We start from the raw sequence: 19219 nt of genomic DNA, 5'->3' as shown, positions 1-19219 counted from the left end.
GATGTACACAAACTTGCGTGTTAAAAAAATTGGCGGGCACAGTTTTTTTACTAGAGCATCGTTACGCAGCAGGAATGCTCACACCGAACGGCCCGTGCGCACCCCGTCTCGGTCGTTCGGCCCGGAGCGAAGGCGTGCGCTCCAAAGTGGATGTGGGCGGGGTTGTGGCGATTCAGGGGTCACCCAGATCAAAAAAGGCGCGCCGCATAGGGGGGGAGGGGGGTTGACTTCTGGTTCTGGCGGTTCGGCGTAGCGCGGTCGACGACGCGGCGGACGGATAATATTCTTGCGCGTGTGTTCTCTAGTCAGAAATGATGAAAAAATTTACGGCATGGGCGTTTGCGGCCTATTTTTCCGTGTAGTTCACGACTGCCCATCCTTTTTTGTACGAGATTTCATTGACTTTAAAATTTTATTTGCCATCGTTTCGTCTGGCGCGGAGCTACCAAAGTCACCTGACACTGCGACAAACATAGCGGCGCGTTTCGTGTCACATTCGAAGCCTGCTTGCGCACTTTCCAGGAGAGGGCAACGCGACATTGAGAAAGAAGAGGTTAGGCGTTGTCCGACAAGAGTTGCCTTGGGACACGCATGCATTTGTCTATGTTCTCATTGGTGAGTTAACATGTCAAGCGTGCCGATAAACTTAAGATATTCTTTTTTGTCTTCTGATTCCACGCATGAGGTGTTTCCTCTCCCCGACTGCGTGACGAATCCAAGGACTCCAGATCCGTTCTGGAATGGCAGCGTTGGCCTGGACGTACCGATAGTGATAGATTTTGGCTCGTATCATGTTCGCGCGGGTTTTGCGAATCAGTCTGATCCGTTTTGTACGTTTTTTTTGCGTTTGACAAATTCGGTGTGTGGGCGGGCGATATGTGGGGTCGTCAGGGGGGGGTCGTTTCGTGGGTTTGCGGGGAGCGCCTCGCGTCGTCGCTCGGGGGTGGTGGGAGAGGAGGGGCGCGCGAGAGGGGGCGAGGGGCGGCGGGAGAGGAGGGGGGAGGGGCGCGTTGCGCAGCGCTGAGCGAGCGGCGAGGAGCGGCGGGGCGCGGGGTTCGGGGGCGCGGGCGCGGGGTGCCTTGGTTAGGTGGGAGGGGGGGAGCGGAGGACGGCGAGGTGAAGGAGGGTCGCGAGGGTTTCCTCGAAGTTCGAACGCGCGACGCGCTCGCGGGGGGGGGGGTGGCACGTCGCGTCATTTGAGGGCGTTCTGAACAGGCAGGGTTGACTGATAGAGCTGTGATTTACCATTTAGTGGATTTCCCGACCATTTACGCGAGGTATCGTCCGAACACGTTGTCGAGTGGGAGCATGTTCGTGCTGGGTATTCCGAACAGCGGCGGAGAAGACGACGTGGGAACGACGACGGCGGTGGGCAACGACACGCTCCACTTGCCCCCAGCCACGCGCAAGTCGTCTCCCTTCGACATGAACGTGCCCTATCACCAGGCGGGCGTCGAGTTTTTGCTGGACCATACCTTCATACACACGATCACTTGTAATCGCCCGGGGGGGTTGGAAGACGGGTTGGACCAGACGCCGAAGCCCAAGAGGTACGCTGGGGCGTACGCGAGGCAGGCCAGCAAGGTGGGCAACAGCAGGTCGCACGCGGAGAGCAGGTACTACGACGGGAGCGTGTGCCACTCGGTGGTGATGACGGAGGCGCCGCTGATACCGAGGTACAGTCGGAGTCAGTTGTTGCAGCTGTTGTTTGAGTGTTACAACACGCCGGGCGTTTGTTTTGGGATTGACGCCTTGTTCGCGTTGTTGTACGACCACTATCACAACTACCGAGGGACGAGGGTGACCAACTGCATGAAGGCGAGCGCGTCCTACTCGGCGTCGTCGTTTCGCAGCGGTCCGTCCAAGAAGAAGGGTCAGGCGCAGTTGGGCGCGCAGGGGGGGTCCGCTGGCAGGGGGTACGAGTCCGACTCGCTCTATTTCGATTGGACGGTGGGCGAGAAGGGTTTGGATTACCAGGACCGCGCGGTGGGCGCGAGGTTGGAGTACCCGGAGACGGCGCTGGTGCTGTCCAGCGGTTACGAGTGTTCTCACATATTGCCGGTCGTCAACGGTTGTTTGGACGTGCAGAACGTCTTGAGGGTGAACGTGGGAGGTCACCAGTCGACGGAGTTGCTGAACAGGACGGTGCAGCTGAAGTATCCCCAGCACCGCGCGACGTGGAACCGGTTGGCGGCGAGCGGCGGGTTGTCGCTGGGCTACTCGGTGTCAGAGGCCATCAAGGAGCAGCACGGCTTGGTGGCTCTGGACTACTTGGAGACTCTGAGGAGGTTGCAAGCGTACGAATTTTCGCTGTCTTCTTTTCAGGGCGGCGGGAGCGGCCAAAAGAAGAGGTACGACGCCTATCGGTCGGCGGAGGCGCCGCTTTCGAAGTTGGAGTCCGAGCTGTGCGCCGAGGCGGGCGCCCAGGAGGCGAGGGCGGGCGGGTCGGACGGCAGGGAGGCGGACGGTCGGGGCGCCGCGGCCGACGCGGATCCCTCGATGCTGGTCCGATACATTCAGCTGCCGTACGAGCCCAGCCCGGTTCACACGCTGACGGACGAGGAGAGGGCCGAGCGCGAGGCGAACCGCATTCAGAACGCGATACGGATCAAGGAGACGACCCGGCGGCGCCGAGAGGAGAAGATGGCCGAGCGCCACTTGAGACTGATGGAACTGGAGGAGCTCATGGACTTTCGAGCCGGGCTGTCCTCGGTGGAGGACGAGGAGTGGAAGGAGTTCTTGCTGAAGCTGAAGTTCAAGGAATCGGACATCCACACGGCCTGTCTGGGGGGCCCTCGCGACCGCGTGGAGGCGGAGATGAGGCACATTCAGCGGTCCCTGGAAAAGTACCTAGACGAGCTGGCGAGTCAGGTGATCCCCTCGAAGCTGGCGTGGAAGAACAAAAAGGCCGTGGAGAGCGCCCTGCGGAAGGCGACGAGCGAGCTGGAGACGCGGTTCCCCCTGCTGGTGAGCGAGGCGGACGAAGACCCGAGCGACGACCGACAACGGAGGAAAAAAAGCCAGGCGAAGCTGTGGTCGATGGCCGTGAATCGACTTCACCAGAAGTTCGAGGACCGCATCGCCGCCCTGAAGAAAGCCCTGGCGACCGGCGAGGGCGCGGCCGCGGAGTCCGGAGAAGACGAGGACTCTCAGGAAGAGTGGTTCCGAGAAGACCCCGAAAAGTCTCGAAAAAACTCCTATTTGACGGACATCATCCTGGACCTCTCGAAGGATCTGGTTCTCTACAGTCTGGAGGAACTGCAAGCTCAGAGAGTGCTGATTCTCGCGAGGCTGAGGAAGAACCAAGCGACACTGGTCAAGTCGAAGGCCTCTCTGGCCCAACTGCAGCAAGAAGAGTCTCAACAAGACCTTTCTTCCGGGAGGTACGCCGGCAGGCTCTCGCTGCCCTCCTCCGGCTCCTCCAACGCCCTGGGCTACGGGGGCTTCACGGGGTCGGGCCTGGGCGGAGTGGGAACCATCGCCAACGCGATCGGGTCTCGCTCTTCGCGCGCGTCCAAGTCGCGCATGCTCTTCGTGAGCCAGCAACAGAACGATACGGACGTGCAAGACGACGACAAATTCATGGAGATGGTGATCAAGCAATCCAACACGGCTCACTTCCTGATGAAGTCCAAGTCAAACGCGACCGACTTCAACCTGATTTCCAGCGACTCGTTTTCCGAGTACGACCGCCTGTCCTCCTCGATCCAGGCGCTGACCTCGCAGTGCAAGGACGACCAGCAACTCATCGAGCAGATCGACGACGAGATCCTGTCTCGCCTGGAGCCGGACATGCTGTCCAGGCGCGAGGCCGAGCAGCACCAGCTCGTGCTGAGCGTCGACCGGTTCCGCTGTTCCGAAATCCTTTTCCAGCCCTCGATCATCGGCCAGGGCCAACAGGGCGTCGTGGAAGCGCTCCTGACCACCCTACAGAGGTACTCCACCGAGCAGAACGTCCTCAGAAGCTACCAGCCCAACCCCGAACCGGATTTGAGGACCTCCCTGCTCAGATACCTCTATCTCACCGGCGGCAACTGTTCCTGGTCCGGCCTGTCCCCTCGACTCTTCAAGTCCCTCGTCTCGGACCTGCCGATCTCGTGGGCCCAAAACAGGGTCGTTCGCGTGATCCAGTCCTCCTCTCCTAGCCTCACCGCCTGGAAGGGCGCCGCTCTGTTCGCCAGCAACGAGTACAACCAAGACAAGTACTTCTTGAAGAAGAGCCAGTACGACGAGGAAGGATGCGACCGCGTCCACGACCACCTGCCCAGGCACTTCGCATCGAACCAGCCCGCCGCCTGATCCCCCGGTCGCTCACGCTGTTCGAGACCGCGACGCGCTCGGACTCCTCTTCGCGAGCACGTCTCATCCTTTCGTGTGCCGATCGGGCTTTAAAAAAAAAAAAAAAAAAAAAATTGACGCGCACGGGCGAACAAAAACCGCCAACTGGCTTTATTTCGTTCTCGACGTTCCTACCAGTATGATGAGCACCTAGCGCCGGCCCCGATGGATCGCTTCGTTTCTTCGCACGAACTGGGTAAGCGCAAAACTCGATGCGTTCTCTCGACGGGCTTTTTTTTTCCCCCCCTCCCCCTTTTTGTGTTCTGATGCTGACCCCCGCGCCGGAGTGGCTCCTTCTACTCGCCGCGCTCTCGAACCCCCCGTGCAGAGAAAAACAGGCGCTCCGCGGAAAAAAACCCCGATGCCGAACCCAGCCAAAGGGGGTCCGCCGACTGTCTATGGAAGCAGCTGAACGACCGCAAAAGAATCGAGGAAGAACGCGACATGGCCAAGGATTGGCCCGCGCCAGACCAACTCGAACAAAATGGTACGAAACGGTCCCCGCGGCGCGCGGACCACACGAGAATGTCTGCTCGCGAAACGCGTGCGAAATTCACGGGCGCATGGGCTGACGCGCGACACCCCCTTCCTGTACACCAGAGCTCATCTACTACGACTTCTACCGGTCCAAAATGCGCCACGAAGAGATGATCTTGAATCGTCAACTGGACGAATTCAAAAAGGCATCGGTGCTCGCCGCCTCCAAGAAGAAGTCTGACGTCGATTTGATTGAACAGATCGCACTGTCTAAGAAAAAGGCCGTCCAAAGCGAGCGCTGCAAAAATTCATCCAACAGCAGCAAGCGACCTCTCAACTCGCTACTGGGCATCAGGGTTGTTCCCATCGTCAAGGCCACCGCGTCCTCGTCGACACCACCCCCTCAAAAATCTGATTCGGAAAACGGCGACACAGACTCTAAAAAGAAGAAAACCGAGCCATAGAGAGAGGGGGACCCGTTAGGCCCCGTCCGGCACGCGCGTTGCACCTGCGCTGTGCTCGCGCAAAGCGGGGCCGGCTAAGGCATATTCGTCGCACACATGCCCCTGTGTATATCAATACATATCTGTACGGTACTCGCTACGCATATCGCGCCTGGGAGGGGTAATATCAAAGCACCTCAGTCGAGCCCAAGGCTGCAAGTTTCCGCCTCAGCTCGGTATGCCGGGTCGGTCGACCCAGAAAGCCGAGCGCGGCGATCCTTGCAGAACGGGCGTTAGGGGAGCGCCTCCGTTCGAGGTGCCAGCGAGAGGTGGGGTCGAAAACAGCGAAGGCGGTGCCCGTCCAATGGGCCACGCTCGCTATAGAGAGATGAGAGGAAGACGAGGCCGAGATGATTTTTTAGTGTATACAAATGTCGCGCGTTTTTCGTAACTTCCCGTCGTGTACACAAAATTTCTGAACCCTATCAAGATGAACATTTCCCTTGGCCGCAAAGCCTCTCTCTTAAGCACCTCCTTCAGCATAAGCAAACGTTTCAGTATCTTGCGGACGCCTCTCTCTTAAGCACCTCCTTCAGCATAAGCAAACGTTTCAGTATCTTGCGGACGCGCGTCTTCGAACCGCATCTCCGACTGCCGAGGGACCTCCGAGCCTCTCGACCGATCTCGCCATATAGCAGGCCCAAAACAAATTGACAGAGTTCGGACCAAGCCCCTTCCTGAAGCAAGGAGGCGCGTCGCGGTCCGCTTCGTCCCCTGCAAAGAATTCCATCCTGTCTGTCTCCGCGCGCGATCCACAATCGGCTCCGACGCGTAAGAAAGACGACACCCCAGTCACTTTCAGTGCGCCAGACCTCGATCAATACGTACGAGAACACGTTCCACCCTCGTCTGGGAAAACTCGCTCGACGGAAACAGCTGCACCAACTCAAAAAAAAAAAAGCGTACAACAAAGAGAACAGCACCCTCGCATCACCAATCCCCTCGTAGGCAAGGCGTTCGATACCGTGCCATTTCAATAAATACCCCCATAAATTAGCGATGCCTTCCGTCGAAGAGCGGTTTGCAGGACGGAGACACGCGACGAACATAGCTTCTCAATGGCAACAAGAACTCTCAGCGTTCCCAATTCCTCCAAAAATTCTAAGGACCCTCTTTTCAGTGTTTCTAATTCCTCTAGGGACTCGTTCTCGTAATTCTAAGGACCCTCCTCTCTACTCCTGCTTCCTCTAAGAATCTCTCTCAACATCCCCGCTAGCGTCTAAAAAATCGCCTTGTTTTCACCTGAAATCAACTCTAAGGTGCTCTTCGAATCGCCTCACGATAACCTCTACAAACCCCAGCCTGACATCGACCTAATCGCGATGTCAACGTCCGCAATCTTCTGCGCTAGATCTAACCGGCACCCAACACCCCCTCCCAAACACGTCTACGTGTGTGCAGCTCCGCACCACTCGAGCCCGACCCAACTCGTCCCAAAAACAACCTGGCCAATCCAGCACGTACCCACCGAACGGACGCCACGTGCTCCGTTCCAATAGCACGACCGACCTCTCTCGCGCCGCCAAGACAACCTGTCTCGTCGAACGCTCACAAGCGTGTCGAGGCAAAATTGACACGAGCTAAAAAAATACACTGAAATATTCTGTCACAAAAAAAAATTGTACCGCACCTCAATGCGTGAGACCCTCATGCCTTTTTTATACGCAGATCCTTCTCGTCACGGCTTGACCGCATCTTTCTCCTTTTCAATCTGCTCCTTGACTATAGACGGATTTTCAAGCAAGTCGTTCAAATACCCCCAAGGCGTTGGCCTCAGGTTGAACGCCTCCTCCACCAGCATCTCGGGCGTTAGCTCCTCCTTTTCCTTCTCCTTAAAGCTCGACTCGAGCTTTTCTAGGGAGACCATCTCGCGATTGACAATTTCCTGCTTGAAAGCTTCCGGGGAAATGTTGGCAAGCACCTTCTTTATGTTTTGCTGCCACTTGATGATCTGTCGAGCATAGAACCACCTGACCAGCTGGACGTATTCAGGTCTGGCCTGCTGGGTCTCTGGATCGAAGAATTCTTTCAAGTTCCTCGCATTTTCGACCTTGGCCTGCCATTCCTTGGTCAGGCACTTCTTGGCCGAGTCCAAATAGGTCTGGATCATCTGCTCGCGAGGCAAGTCCGCCCAGTTCAGAGAGAAGGAAGGTCCCTTCTTTTTCCCTCCCTCGCCAGATGCCTTCTCGGCGGACTGGGACGCCTGTTGTTCGATAATGCGAGCCCGCTCCTTGACTTCTTCAATTCCCCCAACCATGTAAAAGGCTGCTTCTGGAAGGTTGTCGTGCTTTCCGTCGAGAATCTCTTCGAAACTGGTGAGCGTGTCTTCCAGCGTAACGCGTCGACCCTTCATACCAGTGAAGGGCTCAGCTACTTCGAACGGCTGGGACAAGAACCGCTGGAGCTTTCGGGCGCGATACACCGTCAGACGATCGTCCTCCGACAACTCATCCATTCCCAAAATGGCTATTATGTCCTGCAGGGATTTGTACGCCTGGAGGGTCGCCTGGACTCGCCTAGCAATCGAATAATGGCGCTGCCCAACCACGTGGGGCTCCAACAAATCCGAGGTCGAATCGAGCGGATCCACCGCTGGATAGATACCCAGCTCCGATACGGCACGCGACAAAACCGTCGTCGCATTCAAGTGAGTGAACGTGGTAGCCGGCGCCGGATCCGACAAATCATCTGCTGGCACATACACCGCCTGGACCGAAGTAATAGAACCCTTCGTTGTCGTGGTAATTCGCTCCTGGAGCAAACCCATATCGGTCGCCAACGTCGGCTGATATCCTACAGCGGACGGAATTCTCCCCAGTAAAGCCGACACCTCTGACCCTGCCTGAGTAAATCGGAAAATGTTGTCAATGAACAACAACACATCCTGTCCACCTTCATCTCTGAAGTATTCAGCCACCGTCAACCCCGTCAACGCCACCAACGCTCTAGCTCCTGGGGGCTCATTCATCTGTCCATACACCAATGTCGCCTTGGAATCCCCATCCAACTTAATCACGCCCGTTTCTATCATCTCGTTATATAAATCATTCCCCTCTCTTGTGCGCTCGCCCACTCCAGCAAACACCGAAAATCCACCATGCGTCTTGGCTATGTTATTGATCAGCTCCATAATCAACACCGTCTTCCCTACACCCGCACCTCCAAACAACCCAATCTTCCCTCCTCGAGCATACGGTGCTATCAAGTCCACCACCTTTATTCCAGTCAACAACACCTCGTCAGACGCCCCCAACTCCGTATACTCCGGCGGACTCCTGTGAATCGCCAACTGGGTCTGCGAGTTTATCGGTCCTCGGTCGTCTACCGGATCTCCCAAGACATTCATGATCCTCCCTAGCGTCTCCCTGCCAACCGGAACAGTCAACGGCGCCTCCGTATCCCTCACCTTCATCCCTCTCCACAACCCATCCGTGTTCTCTAGCGCAATGCACCTCACCATCTTGTCCGACATCTGTGACGCCACCTCCAATATCACCTTCTCCTGCGACCCCTCCACCACCAACGCGTTCAAATTCCTAGGCAACTTCCCCTGAAACTCAACGTCCACCACCGGACCAATAATCTGCGCTATCCTACCCAAGTGCTCATCCTCCTTCAACTCCTCCACCTTGGGCACCTTCCGACTCTTCAGCACAGCCGCCAACTCCTCGAAAGTCACGCCCTCTATCCGCGTCGCTGTTCGAATCAACGCACGCCACGTCAGTACCCCCTATTGCGCACACACATTTTTTTGTATATACGAATATGTCTATACAGATGTACACACACTTGACCAATCCTGTCATCTCCCTCTCTGCGCTCCTACCCGAGACGCCTCTCTCTACTCAAACACCCCCCTGTCTTCCATACGCACCGTTTGTCTCCGATTCGGTCGCCTTGCTCTGCTCGGCGCTTTGGGCCGTCCCCTTCGACTTTTGTCTCTGCGTTTCCGCAAACTTGCTCTTTCCATCAACCGTGGGCGCTGGCTTTTGAGCCTCAGCCATAAGCAACCCTCCTGTATAGTGATACGCTCGAGCACTTTTAGCGCCCATCCTTAGAGGCGCTCGAGGGCGCCCCAACCCAAAATCAGCACATTTGGCTACTAAGTTCAATGTTCTACGCTGTAACATAGCCGTGGTTTGAATCTTGCAGCCTTTTCGAACTCAGCAATAAAGGCGAAATACGGGCACTTCGACAAAAACACCCTACCGCAAATACGCTACTTAGAAAAAGAGTGAATAATCGTAATAGATGACAAAAAAAAAAAGACCGTATCTATTGCACATAAAACATCCCAAAAACCTTTTCTCTTGTACAAACACCGCTCATTCTCAGCAACAATTCGCCCATCCTCTCTCTCACACTGTCGCCTTCGGTCCCAAAACCCAACACCCTTTTACCATTTTTTTTGTCGATGTGATTATCGGCAAATGCCTATCCGCATTGCCGCGCGCACTTTGAGCATCGCATCATCGGAGTACCTCAGGTCTGTAGACATTGAACTAATTACGTCTTCTGACCGCGTTGCTCCTGCCTAATCAACAAACGAAAAATCGCATGCTTTATATTTTTTTATACAATATTCGTACATATCAATACTTGTACTGTAGACACCCTCTCTCTCTCTCACTCTTAACGTCTTTCGACACGCCTCAACATGCTCATTTTTCGACCCTCTCTTTTAAACCGGTGCTCTGTCTTCTCTCGCACTTCTCCCCAGCGCACACGCCTCTATTCTCAAGCTCCTAATGCTACCAAGGTCAAATTTTCTATGCACAGTCCTACAACCGCCTTCGCCTACAAGGAAGAAGTTGATATGGTCGGCATTCCTGGCAGCGTCGGCGACTTTGTGGTAGCCCCAAACTCAAGCCCAGCTTTCACCGAACTCCGTCCTGGTGTCGTTCGCGTCACTTCTGGCGACCAAAACACAAAATATTTTGTTTCCGGCGGCTTTGCTATCGCCTTTGAAGACTCAACACTAAACATCTCCGTCGGCGAATGCATAAACTTAGAGCACATCGACGTCGAGGCAGCCAAAAAAATCATTGACGCCTCTAATGCACAACTCAATAACAGCCAATTAGATGAAGAAAGCAAGGCCCTCGCACAAATAAGCCTAGATACTGCAACCGCTATGGTCAAAGCACACGAAGCAAAGTAAAACACCCTATATTTCCCTACTACGATACGCAAGCCGAGCAAGAAAAATCAATTAACTAAACTTCACATATGCATCATAGTACAAAAATTTGATTGTCAAAAAAATAGCCGTTAAACTAGATGTCAAGACACATAAGGCTTGCACACCAAACGGGACTCAAAACCCACTGGCCCAATATTAGACGAATCGCTCATAAATGCATCTGTGCATAGAAACGAATATGTACAACTATCACGTTTATGATATATCTCTTACGCGTATCGAACTTCTTGTACCAAGAGCATATGTGCTGTAAAATGTCAGATCTCACTTATTTAGGCTCTTTCTTTATTAGGAGGTTGCATAAGTTCCTTCATAAAGTATTCACAATATCTCCCTTACGCTCTCCCAGTCTTAAAATTTATTTTTATTATGCGAGTCTTTCAGTCGGGAGTACCTTTCACCACTAACTTCAGTCCCTTTGACTGCGTAAAATCATGTCCTTCTCGATTACCATTCAATGGTACAAGTGGATGTATGGCACATAATTTGTATAAATCGCTCGGTATCTGTGCGACCACTTGTATAGCTAGATTTGTGATCAGTTCTGCATCTAAAGAAAACTTATTGTGATACTGAAAATATCTGCTATTCGGATTTCTGAAAAAAAATACTGTTAGTACACATGCCTCTGCACGAAAACGTTGACGTGTGATAGCCATGCACGCATTCGCGCTAGCTGTTAAAACGTACTCAGCTACTAAAATTTCTTCTCTTCTTACCAAGAGTATGCATACAAGGAAAATAACTGCCATGTGTACTCCATACATAAACAGCCAATCCCACAGTTTCAGCACTTCTTCCAGTGGTGGAGTATTGGTCAAGATACTTTGCAAAGCTGGATGCGAAAAGACGCATAGCTGAACAGAGTTTTTTTCTAAATAAGAAAATAGTTTAGGATCTACGAGCTTCAAAATTTGCTGAACCAGTGAGTCTCCATCTAATGCACCCATTTGGTTTCCGCAATAACGTGGACATCTATCAACGATGAAATGATAAAAAGTATAAAATGCTTCAATTTCTGGCATATTGTATAAAAAAGGAGCGACCAAGCAATTCAGACCCTGAATGTATCCAAGTGATTCACGGTCCTCTAAATTTTGAAAGAGATAACTATAGTTTAGCCACTATCATTGCAAACTCTAGAATAAAGAAACGCGACAAAGACATTCTTCAAACTATATACACTATTTGTGTACCACACATTGCCCTTGCCTTCATCGAGAATTCAATACACACAGTCTGAACGGACAGGTAAGCCCTTTCTATCCTAGCCTTTAATTTCTGCCTACCAAATTCCATTTTGCATCTATGTCAAGCAATAGCTCGACTGGCAATTTTCACACGACATAAACATGCTACACGCCATACGTGTACATCGTCAATATGTTTCCCGCAATAGGGAGCAAAGGCTTAATACAAACATACAAGCTTCATCTTCTTTCCTAGCTCTTAAAGCAGATGTGGATTGATGGCTGCAGCTATCACCAGCGAGCTTTCCCTTATCGAAAATCTTTTCGTACCTACTTTATGCTGAAATGCATTTAATACCCTTATCAATTTCTCCAACGTCACTCTTTTTCTAAAAGTCTTCTCCTTTGGGAATGTTCTTGTAGCATCGAGACTTATAATCGAGTGCGCACTAGACGGTCCTAACTTGACCAGTGAAAGGTATTCTTCGGCGTAAATCTGCTTTAGGCCTAAGAACAGCTGCCATATTTTCCCTCTCAATGTAGCCTGTTCATCAACGTTGTACTCATCGTCCTTATGGTCAATGCGTTTTTATGTTAGCAATTTCAACCTCATTTAAACCAAATAGGGAAATCTGTGGATGTATGTGCGAATTTTTAGTTTGACACATTTTTCCTGCCGCATTGCAGAGAATAAAAAAACGAATTGCAATGCCAGAATTCGTAGTATGCTATAAAATTGCATAACTGCCTACCTCTGATTCTGAAGGCAGTCCATAGCATGTGATGAGATCCCTCAATTTAGCCAAGTTTTGTTCTAACTCCTCTGGATGCGAAGCTCCGTACTCTAACAAGTCATCGTATTGTTTCCGCAATTCACTTTGAGAAAGTTCTTTGATTTCAGAATATGGTGAGTAAGAAAACATATCGGACTTGAGGCATGGGGCTTAAAGGATTGAGTGGGTAATAAGATCTATCAAAAAAAATATATTACCGTTCTATACGATGTTCTAACTTAAAAAAAATACCCCCGTTTCACGCTCTTCATCGGAACCAAGGGATAGGTTGTTCAACACGGATACAATTTGGTTCTTTGAATTTTCAATTTATGCTAGTTGTTCAAAATATGTGCATGCGTGAACGTTATATATGAGCGGACCACTTTTTTCGTTAGGGCTTTATCTATTTCCTTGGCTCTACGTAGTGAGACGAGCGTTGCTTATGGTAGTTCTATATAGATTTATTCGTGGGTTTTATTAGTGATACTAGTTCACTTGGTCTTTGAAATCTCCTTCTACATTCCGTCGTCCAGTAGTACCGAAACTAGCCACCAAAACATAGCATCGGTTACTGCAATCCCTAGTTTTGTCAGCAGGTTTGCAATTTTTATTGGATTGTTTTGATACAGTTTGTAGAATTGGCACCATGATTCAATTGATTTTGAAAATTTTGCGTCCCATAGGGAGTCTTGACATGTGTTCACTGATGAACTTGACATGTTCCATGTAAAATCGATTTGAGAGCGTTTTATTGGTATGGGCCATTTTGGTCCAATTTCGTCTTTCTCGCAGTTAGCCTCCCTGCGCGATTGGTTGCACAGCATAGTAGTAGTCGGACAAATTCTGTAGTGCGCATACGGGGCGACGTATTGACTTAAATGGCAATGAGATGCATAGAGCGGCTCAGCGGAAGGCGGGCATGGGCCTTTGGCAAAGGATTTTTTAGGTCGTCGGTACCAGGGTGGCAAGGGGATTGCGGAGTGGGATGGAGGATTTGATAAAGTGTGCTTAGGGTACTGGCTGAAACATTTGTGAAGCACAATAGATTGCATCTCAAGGTAAAGAAAGGCACTTGAAAACGTCAGGGGATTATAGAGAGGCCCAAAGGGGGGTTTGGAAGTAGGGTGTGCTCTGTTCGGTTGTCAGAACACAAAGGTGGGGGTGTTTGGCATGAGGACAAAAAAAAGTTAGAAAAAAATGAAAAGCTGAACAAGTTGGCATTTGGTTGAGAGGAGGAGGATAGATGTAGATACGGGGTGAGTGTTCGTAAGTGTGCGCTTACATTTGAAATAGCAAAGTGATAAGGGGTTTTACCGTTCGAACTGAGGATGTCAAAAAGAGAGGCGACAGGGTGTGGCTTACAATTCGGACGGAAATGCAAGAAATAAAAATGATTCAGAAGGTGCCGGACGCGGGTATCAAGTTGAAGGCCGATGGTGGTTTTTTCTCTGTTCTCGCAAGTATTCTGTTGATGAATAAATTTTAAAAAAAATGGCTTCGTTTGCTGTCCAGAAAACAGCAGCTCGATGTCCAGTCGTAGCAAACGGGCAGGGTTTGGGCGAGCTTTTGAGGCGCCTTAAAAATAGGGTTTATAGTTTTTTTTGCGAATGCTCTTCGTAGAGAGGTGCCAACAGGCATGCGATAATAGGTTAGAGTCGTATTTATTTGGAGAGGCGTCTGTTCCCGCATTAAGAATTCAATCCTTCTTCGCCTTTGCGAAAGTTTCCGCGACGAGCAACGGAAAGATTAATGTTGCATCCGCGAATATTTTGATGGCTTTCGAATTTGCCTTAACTTTTCCCCAGGATTTCGCCTCCTCCAGCGTGGCGCCGGAGTCTGAGCCGTCGTATTCTTGCGCCGTACTAATGACAACAGAGTTATCGGCTCCGTTGCCGAACAAGGAAGCATTGAATATGTGGTGCTTTGCGACACCGCCTCCCAGGATCAGCTGGCCAATTCTCTTTGCCTTCATGGCGATATGGTTGATCTTCTTGGCATCTTGGACCACGTCGCAGATGAAGTCTGAATGTTTAAAAGAAAACATCGTCAGCATGTCTCCTATACTTCCATCTGTAATGGCTGGGCAAAAAACGGGAATTCTGTTCTTGTGACACCAATAGTATATTGACTCTTCGTTGTCTATCTCCGCCCCTAGGCGGTCGATCAGGGTTGACGGAGTCCATATGTGTGACATGCGCTTTTGCTCGGAATACATGCGTTCGAAAATGGGCATGATCCAGGACTCGAATAGACAGTAATTGTCATTTGGAACGAGTAAATTGCCGATTCGATTCATGCCCTGAGCACGAAGGGTTGAGCCGTCCAAGTCAAATGAGCCGAGGTAGTGATGGGCCAGAACTTTCATTAGGTCTTCCTCTATTCCACCAGCGGTTGTCACAACAACATCCACGTGCTTATGTTTGCAAAGAAATTTGATAATTTCGCGATTTCCAGAAGAAACCATGTTGGACGTGAATCCGAAGAAGATGGTCGCTTTGGTCTAGATGATGTGAAGGCGCATTTTTTGTAAATTAGTGGAACGCACAGGAACGTGGTAGAGTCGTCTTCGCTATCATTGGTGCCGAAGAGACCGAAGCATGGAAGAGCGAAAAAAAGTTTTTGCCGAAAGATCTGTAACTTTTGGGCGAGGATGGAAAAAAAATAGGAGAGCAAAGGCAGAAGCGTAGCTTATAGATCGGTTGTACGCAACTGACGCGTGACGACCTAAACACGTGAGGAAAATAGTGGTCGCGCGCGAAAGGTTTCCGGGTTACGTACGTTTTTCCTGACATCTGGATCCAGGTATTCTTCAGCTTCATTGGGGTGAGGCTCTTCATCTGAAAGTCTCCAGTTAATCTAAAGAAACATGCACGCCGCATTTGTGGTTTGACGCGCGCGTCAGTTTTTGCCTTTTTGACGGAGGCGCGTGCTATTATATGTGTGCATTTGTGTATGAATGTTTAGTTATTCCCCGTCCTGGGGTGGGATTCTTTGAGGTACGCGGGGAAGGCCTGTGTGTCCTTGGGGGGCCGAGAAAGCTCCAAATTCCCCGAGAGCTTGCTGCTGCACGAGTTCCAGTAACCGTGCTTTTTTTTTTGAAGAGTTGTTGAGATAGAGAAGGAGACAGATTCAGGAAGTCCAAGATAAGGCCGATATCACGACCGTACCCGGGGAAAACGCGAGGCGGGCGATTTCGTACCATTGTATTGACTTGATCTACGGCAAGGCCGAAGTTTGTGGCCTGAAAGCCGACTGTCTTGAAGGTTTTAAGGATGGCTTCGAAATCAACTCCGTTATCGAAGTCATATCCTTTGACGGCCTTTGATGAGCTCAAATTGAACGGGGCAGTTGGCTTCAGAACGACCCCTCGGGCGATTGCTTCCTCATTCAGTTCGAGAGGTGTCGCATACATCGGATACAACAAGGCCTATTGAAAGATAAATAGCCCCTATTTTTTTTTCTGCTTTGGTTTTCTGAGCAGAGCCAGCCTTCCGCGAGGCGTAGTGAGCTTGCGTTTTGGGGGAGGTCTCTTTTTCGAATGGGTTGGTCGAGGTGGCTTGGTGCCGTATGACGTGCGCACAAAAAACGTCGATTAGTGAGACATCCTGTAAGAGAGCGGTGCGATAGGGGGAAATGCAGCTTATTTTTGGGGTTAGTTTAGAAAGGGTTATTGAGTTCTCTGCAGACTTTGGATTTTTGGAGGTGAGGCCGGTTTGTCGTCGTCCTTCTGCGGCCGTTCCATGAAATGACTGGATCTTTTTTCGCTCGCTTGCGTAGGATCGACTGCGTGGCACCTTGTGGCGGCGGAGGGGGAAGCAGAGGCGCAGATTTTATGTTTTTTTGGGTCGCCCCCGCGCCGGGAGGGAGGGACGAGAGGGACAGGCTGCGATTGGCTTTAGAGAAAATTGAAAATTCGAGTTTGCGCTGTGAGGGCGTAGGTTTCCGATTGAGACGGGTGCTCGAGGCGCCTGGATGAGGGCGATGCGAGTTACTTCTGAAGAGAGGTGTATTATTGGAAGCACGCGTTGTGATTTTGGGTTGTGTTTTTGAGTTCGAAAAGGGGCAGCTTGCTGAGAGAGAAAAGGGCTGGGGCTGATTGGCTTTTTTTTTTTTTTTGCAATAAGCTGCATATGCTTTGTTTGTGCGAGCATTTGCTCTTAATAGTTTTCATACTGTGAAAAAGGGCCTGGCTGGCGTATTGCATGCTAGGATTCGTAGCCGGACATTGAAAACTGTATTTTTGTGTTTCACAGCGTACAAACTGCCCAATAGGTGTGTCGAGGCGCGAATCGCTTTGCCAGCAACAAAAAAGAAAAGTAAGGCCCAATGTCACAGGGAAGGCAGACGTCGGCCGCCCCCGCCAACCAGTCGGCGATTAGGTTGCTTCAGACTGGCTCCTACGCGGCTTGGGCGTTCGAATTTCAAAACATGAGAGGTACGTGCGAGGGAGCTGGCGCAGAGGGGGGGGCGAGGGCGATGCGAGGGCGGCGCATACAAACTCTATAGTTGGGACATTATGTGTGGGCGTATCGTAAACGCTGAAATTTATGCGTTCGCGCAAAAGCGCGCGGGGGGGGTGACGCGCTGGTTGTCGCGGCCCGACTTTGAGGGGACAGAGGGGCTCGGGCTGTGATGTGCGGAGTGAGGATCATCCTGACTTTTGGTTTTTTCAGACAGCACTAAGCAATGCAAGTATTTGCTGGAGCTGCGCGACATGTTGGGGTCCATCGTCCTGTCGGACTACGCGGAGTTTCTGAACGAGATTGTGAAGCCTCTTTTTTTTCCAAGGCTGAGCAACGATTGGAACATGGTAGACAGCAGCGACCACCGGATTCGAAACATGATTTTGGACATCATAGACAGGCTTCCGAGGAACGGGGTGCTTCGCATGCACGCCGAAGAGATCTTGTGCCTCATGCTCTCCATATTGGAGAGAGAGAGCGAGGACAACGCGCTGATTTGCCTCCGCATCATTTCGGACCTCTTTTCTCGATTTCACTTCTTTGAAAAGTACATGGGCAGGTTCATTCAGTTCTTCGAGAAGATACACGCTCACTTGCCACAGTCGGTCCAACAGGCGTTTCACAAGAGAGCGGAGGGCCAGTTGGGCGCCGACTACGACATCGCTGGCCAAGTTGGGTGCCACGACGAAGCGGTTCAGTCGAACGTCGCCGGCGCGATGTTGACAGGCCAGATGTATTCGAGCCAGCTCGACGTCGCGATGGGGGGGAGCCAACACGCGCATGTGGCCGGCAACAACAACGGCTCGACGTTTGGCAACATGCAGGCGATGATAACGCCCATAGGGAACTCGCCCATGGGCATGTCGACTACGCCGAACGTGTTGGGCACGCCAACTTCGACCAACGCCCCGACGCCGGTGTTCTCTTATTCCGGCGCTTCGTTGCCCCCTCAGTCGTCTAACAGCTCTGGCTACCACTCGACAGCTCTTCCCACCCAGGAAGTCCAGAAGCACACTCCGGACCACTGCGTCTCTTCCTTCTACTCCTTCAAGCTTCTTGGCGAGACCTGCATCGTCATGACCTTGATGCTCCGCAATTTTACGCAATCCTTCCACCTTCACGTCTTGAACAAGCTGATGCTCTTCTTGTTCGAGACCATCGCGCTCGAAGTGATCCCTCCGCCCGCCCCGGAGCACCGCACCCAATACGTCGACTTTTTCTGCGCGCAGGTCAAGTCCTTTGGCACCGTTGTGATGATTCTGCAGGTCTACGAGGCGTCCTGCGCTCAAGAACACGCCGGCTCTTCGAACCGACCGTCCGGCCATTCCTACCCCATCCACCACGACCAGAGCTATTTTGAGAAGCTCTCCGACCTTCCGAGGCTGGTCTGCCAACTCTTCCGCAATTGCCCCAACGAGGCCGTCCCCGTTCGCCGCGAACTCCTCTTTTTCGTCCGGCGCCTCTTCCAGCTCGTTCTGAGCCACACCGAGCAGCCCAACGTCCACCACTTCTTCAACCTCAAGCTCAAGTTCGCCGACTACCTCGACTTCTTCCTCAACAAGCAGACTTGGATCGGGCTCGGCTACACCGCCTCCGAGACCCTCAACCAACTCGCCTTCGTCTGTCTCACCAAGTACGTCTCCATCGCCTGCGACAAGATGACCTTCAAGCACTTCGCCAAGCTCATGCAGTACTACGTCGACAACCTCTACCAGACCTCCACCTACGCGCAAATCACGCCCGTCCTGTCAAAGGTCTCCTTCCTCGTCGAGTACATCACCAAGGTCACCGAAGACGGCGCCAAAAAGGACGAACTTCTGCTCAAGCTCCTCATCGCCCTCGTCAATAAGCTCATCGTCTTCAAGAACATCATCTCCAAGCGGTTCGTCGCCGATGCGGACGCCTCCAAACGCGCCACCGACCACCCCGTCCCCCGAGATGGACGCGCCCAGGAACTCCAGGCCGACGCGCCCAGAGTCGAGCAGACCACTCTCCAGGGCGACAACAACCCCCTCCCCTCCCAGCCGCCCCCTCCCGAAGCCAAGGCCTCCACCCCCTCTCAGCCCAAGACCCAAGAACCACCCGAGTCCGCCGCCTCTCTGTCGGCGCTCGAACTCAAGCTCTTAATTTCGCTTCTGCTCGAACAAATCAAAAACGTCTTGCCGCTCCTCTCCTCCTGTCACCCCTACCCTCCCCCCCACTTCGACACCTATCTCCACCTCCTCAGCCGCCTCCTCTGTCACGGGCTCACCTGTCTCTCCATCTACCA

At 52.0% G+C, this 19219-nt stretch overlaps 4 protein-coding genes across 6 annotated transcripts; 1 reads left to right on the top strand and 3 right to left on the bottom strand.

Moving 5' to 3' along the window:
• The first annotated feature begins 375 nt into the window (after window positions 1–375).
• On the top strand, window positions 376–5398 carry LOC126332405 (uncharacterized). The gene is made up of 4 exons (XM_049996594.1): window positions 376–830; window positions 1253–4534; window positions 4667–4825; window positions 4939–5398. Exons 1-2 carry the CDS (start codon window positions 626–628, stop codon window positions 4297–4299), a joined length of 3252 nt encoding a protein of 1083 aa, XP_049852551.1. The 5' UTR covers window positions 376–625; the 3' UTR covers window positions 4300–4534; window positions 4667–4825; window positions 4939–5398.
• A 1551-nt stretch (window positions 5399–6949) lies between these two features.
• LOC126332406 (uncharacterized) lies at window positions 6950–9558 on the bottom strand. Its single transcript, XM_049996595.1, has 2 exons — window positions 9193–9558; window positions 6950–9014 (listed from the first exon to the last, which is right to left on the bottom strand). The coding sequence occupies exons 1-2, from the start codon at window positions 9446–9448 to the stop codon at window positions 6997–6999; spliced, it is 2274 nt and encodes a 757-aa protein (XP_049852552.1). The 5' UTR covers window positions 9449–9558; the 3' UTR covers window positions 6950–6996.
• A 1303-nt stretch (window positions 9559–10861) lies between these two features.
• On the bottom strand, window positions 10862–12645 carry LOC126332408 (putative mitotic check point protein BUB2). Of its 3 annotated transcripts, none has more exons than XM_049996597.1 (4): window positions 12464–12645; window positions 12042–12282; window positions 11212–11611; window positions 10862–11118 (listed from the first exon to the last, which is right to left on the bottom strand). In XM_049996597.1, the coding sequence occupies exons 1-4, from the start codon at window positions 12632–12634 to the stop codon at window positions 10902–10904; spliced, it is 1029 nt and encodes a 342-aa protein (XP_049852554.1). In that variant the 5' UTR covers window positions 12635–12645; the 3' UTR covers window positions 10862–10901. The 3 variants fall into 3 exon arrangements, with proteins under 3 accessions (XP_049852554.1, XP_049852555.1, XP_049852556.1); XM_049996598.1 differs by having other exon boundaries at window positions 11212–11395; XM_049996599.1 differs by lacking the exons at window positions 10862–11118; window positions 11212–11611 and adding an exon at window positions 11644–11876.
• A 1521-nt stretch (window positions 12646–14166) lies between these two features.
• Window positions 14167–15899, bottom strand: LOC126332414 (uncharacterized). The gene is made up of 3 exons (XM_049996602.1): window positions 15687–15899; window positions 15266–15343; window positions 14167–14987 (listed from the first exon to the last, which is right to left on the bottom strand). The coding sequence occupies exons 1-3, from the start codon at window positions 15897–15899 to the stop codon at window positions 14184–14186; spliced, it is 1095 nt and encodes a 364-aa protein (XP_049852559.1). The 3' UTR covers window positions 14167–14183.
• Window positions 15900–19219: the final 3320 nt, after the last annotated feature.

This window comes from Schistocerca gregaria, unplaced genomic scaffold (assembly GCF_023897955.1).
Source record: "Schistocerca gregaria isolate iqSchGreg1 unplaced genomic scaffold, iqSchGreg1.2 ptg001452l, whole genome shotgun sequence".
Lineage (NCBI taxonomy): Eukaryota > Metazoa > Arthropoda > Insecta > Orthoptera > Acrididae > Schistocerca > Schistocerca gregaria.
Note: the sequence above shows the minus strand (reverse complement) of the source record. Positions and strands in the feature narration are given on the sequence as shown.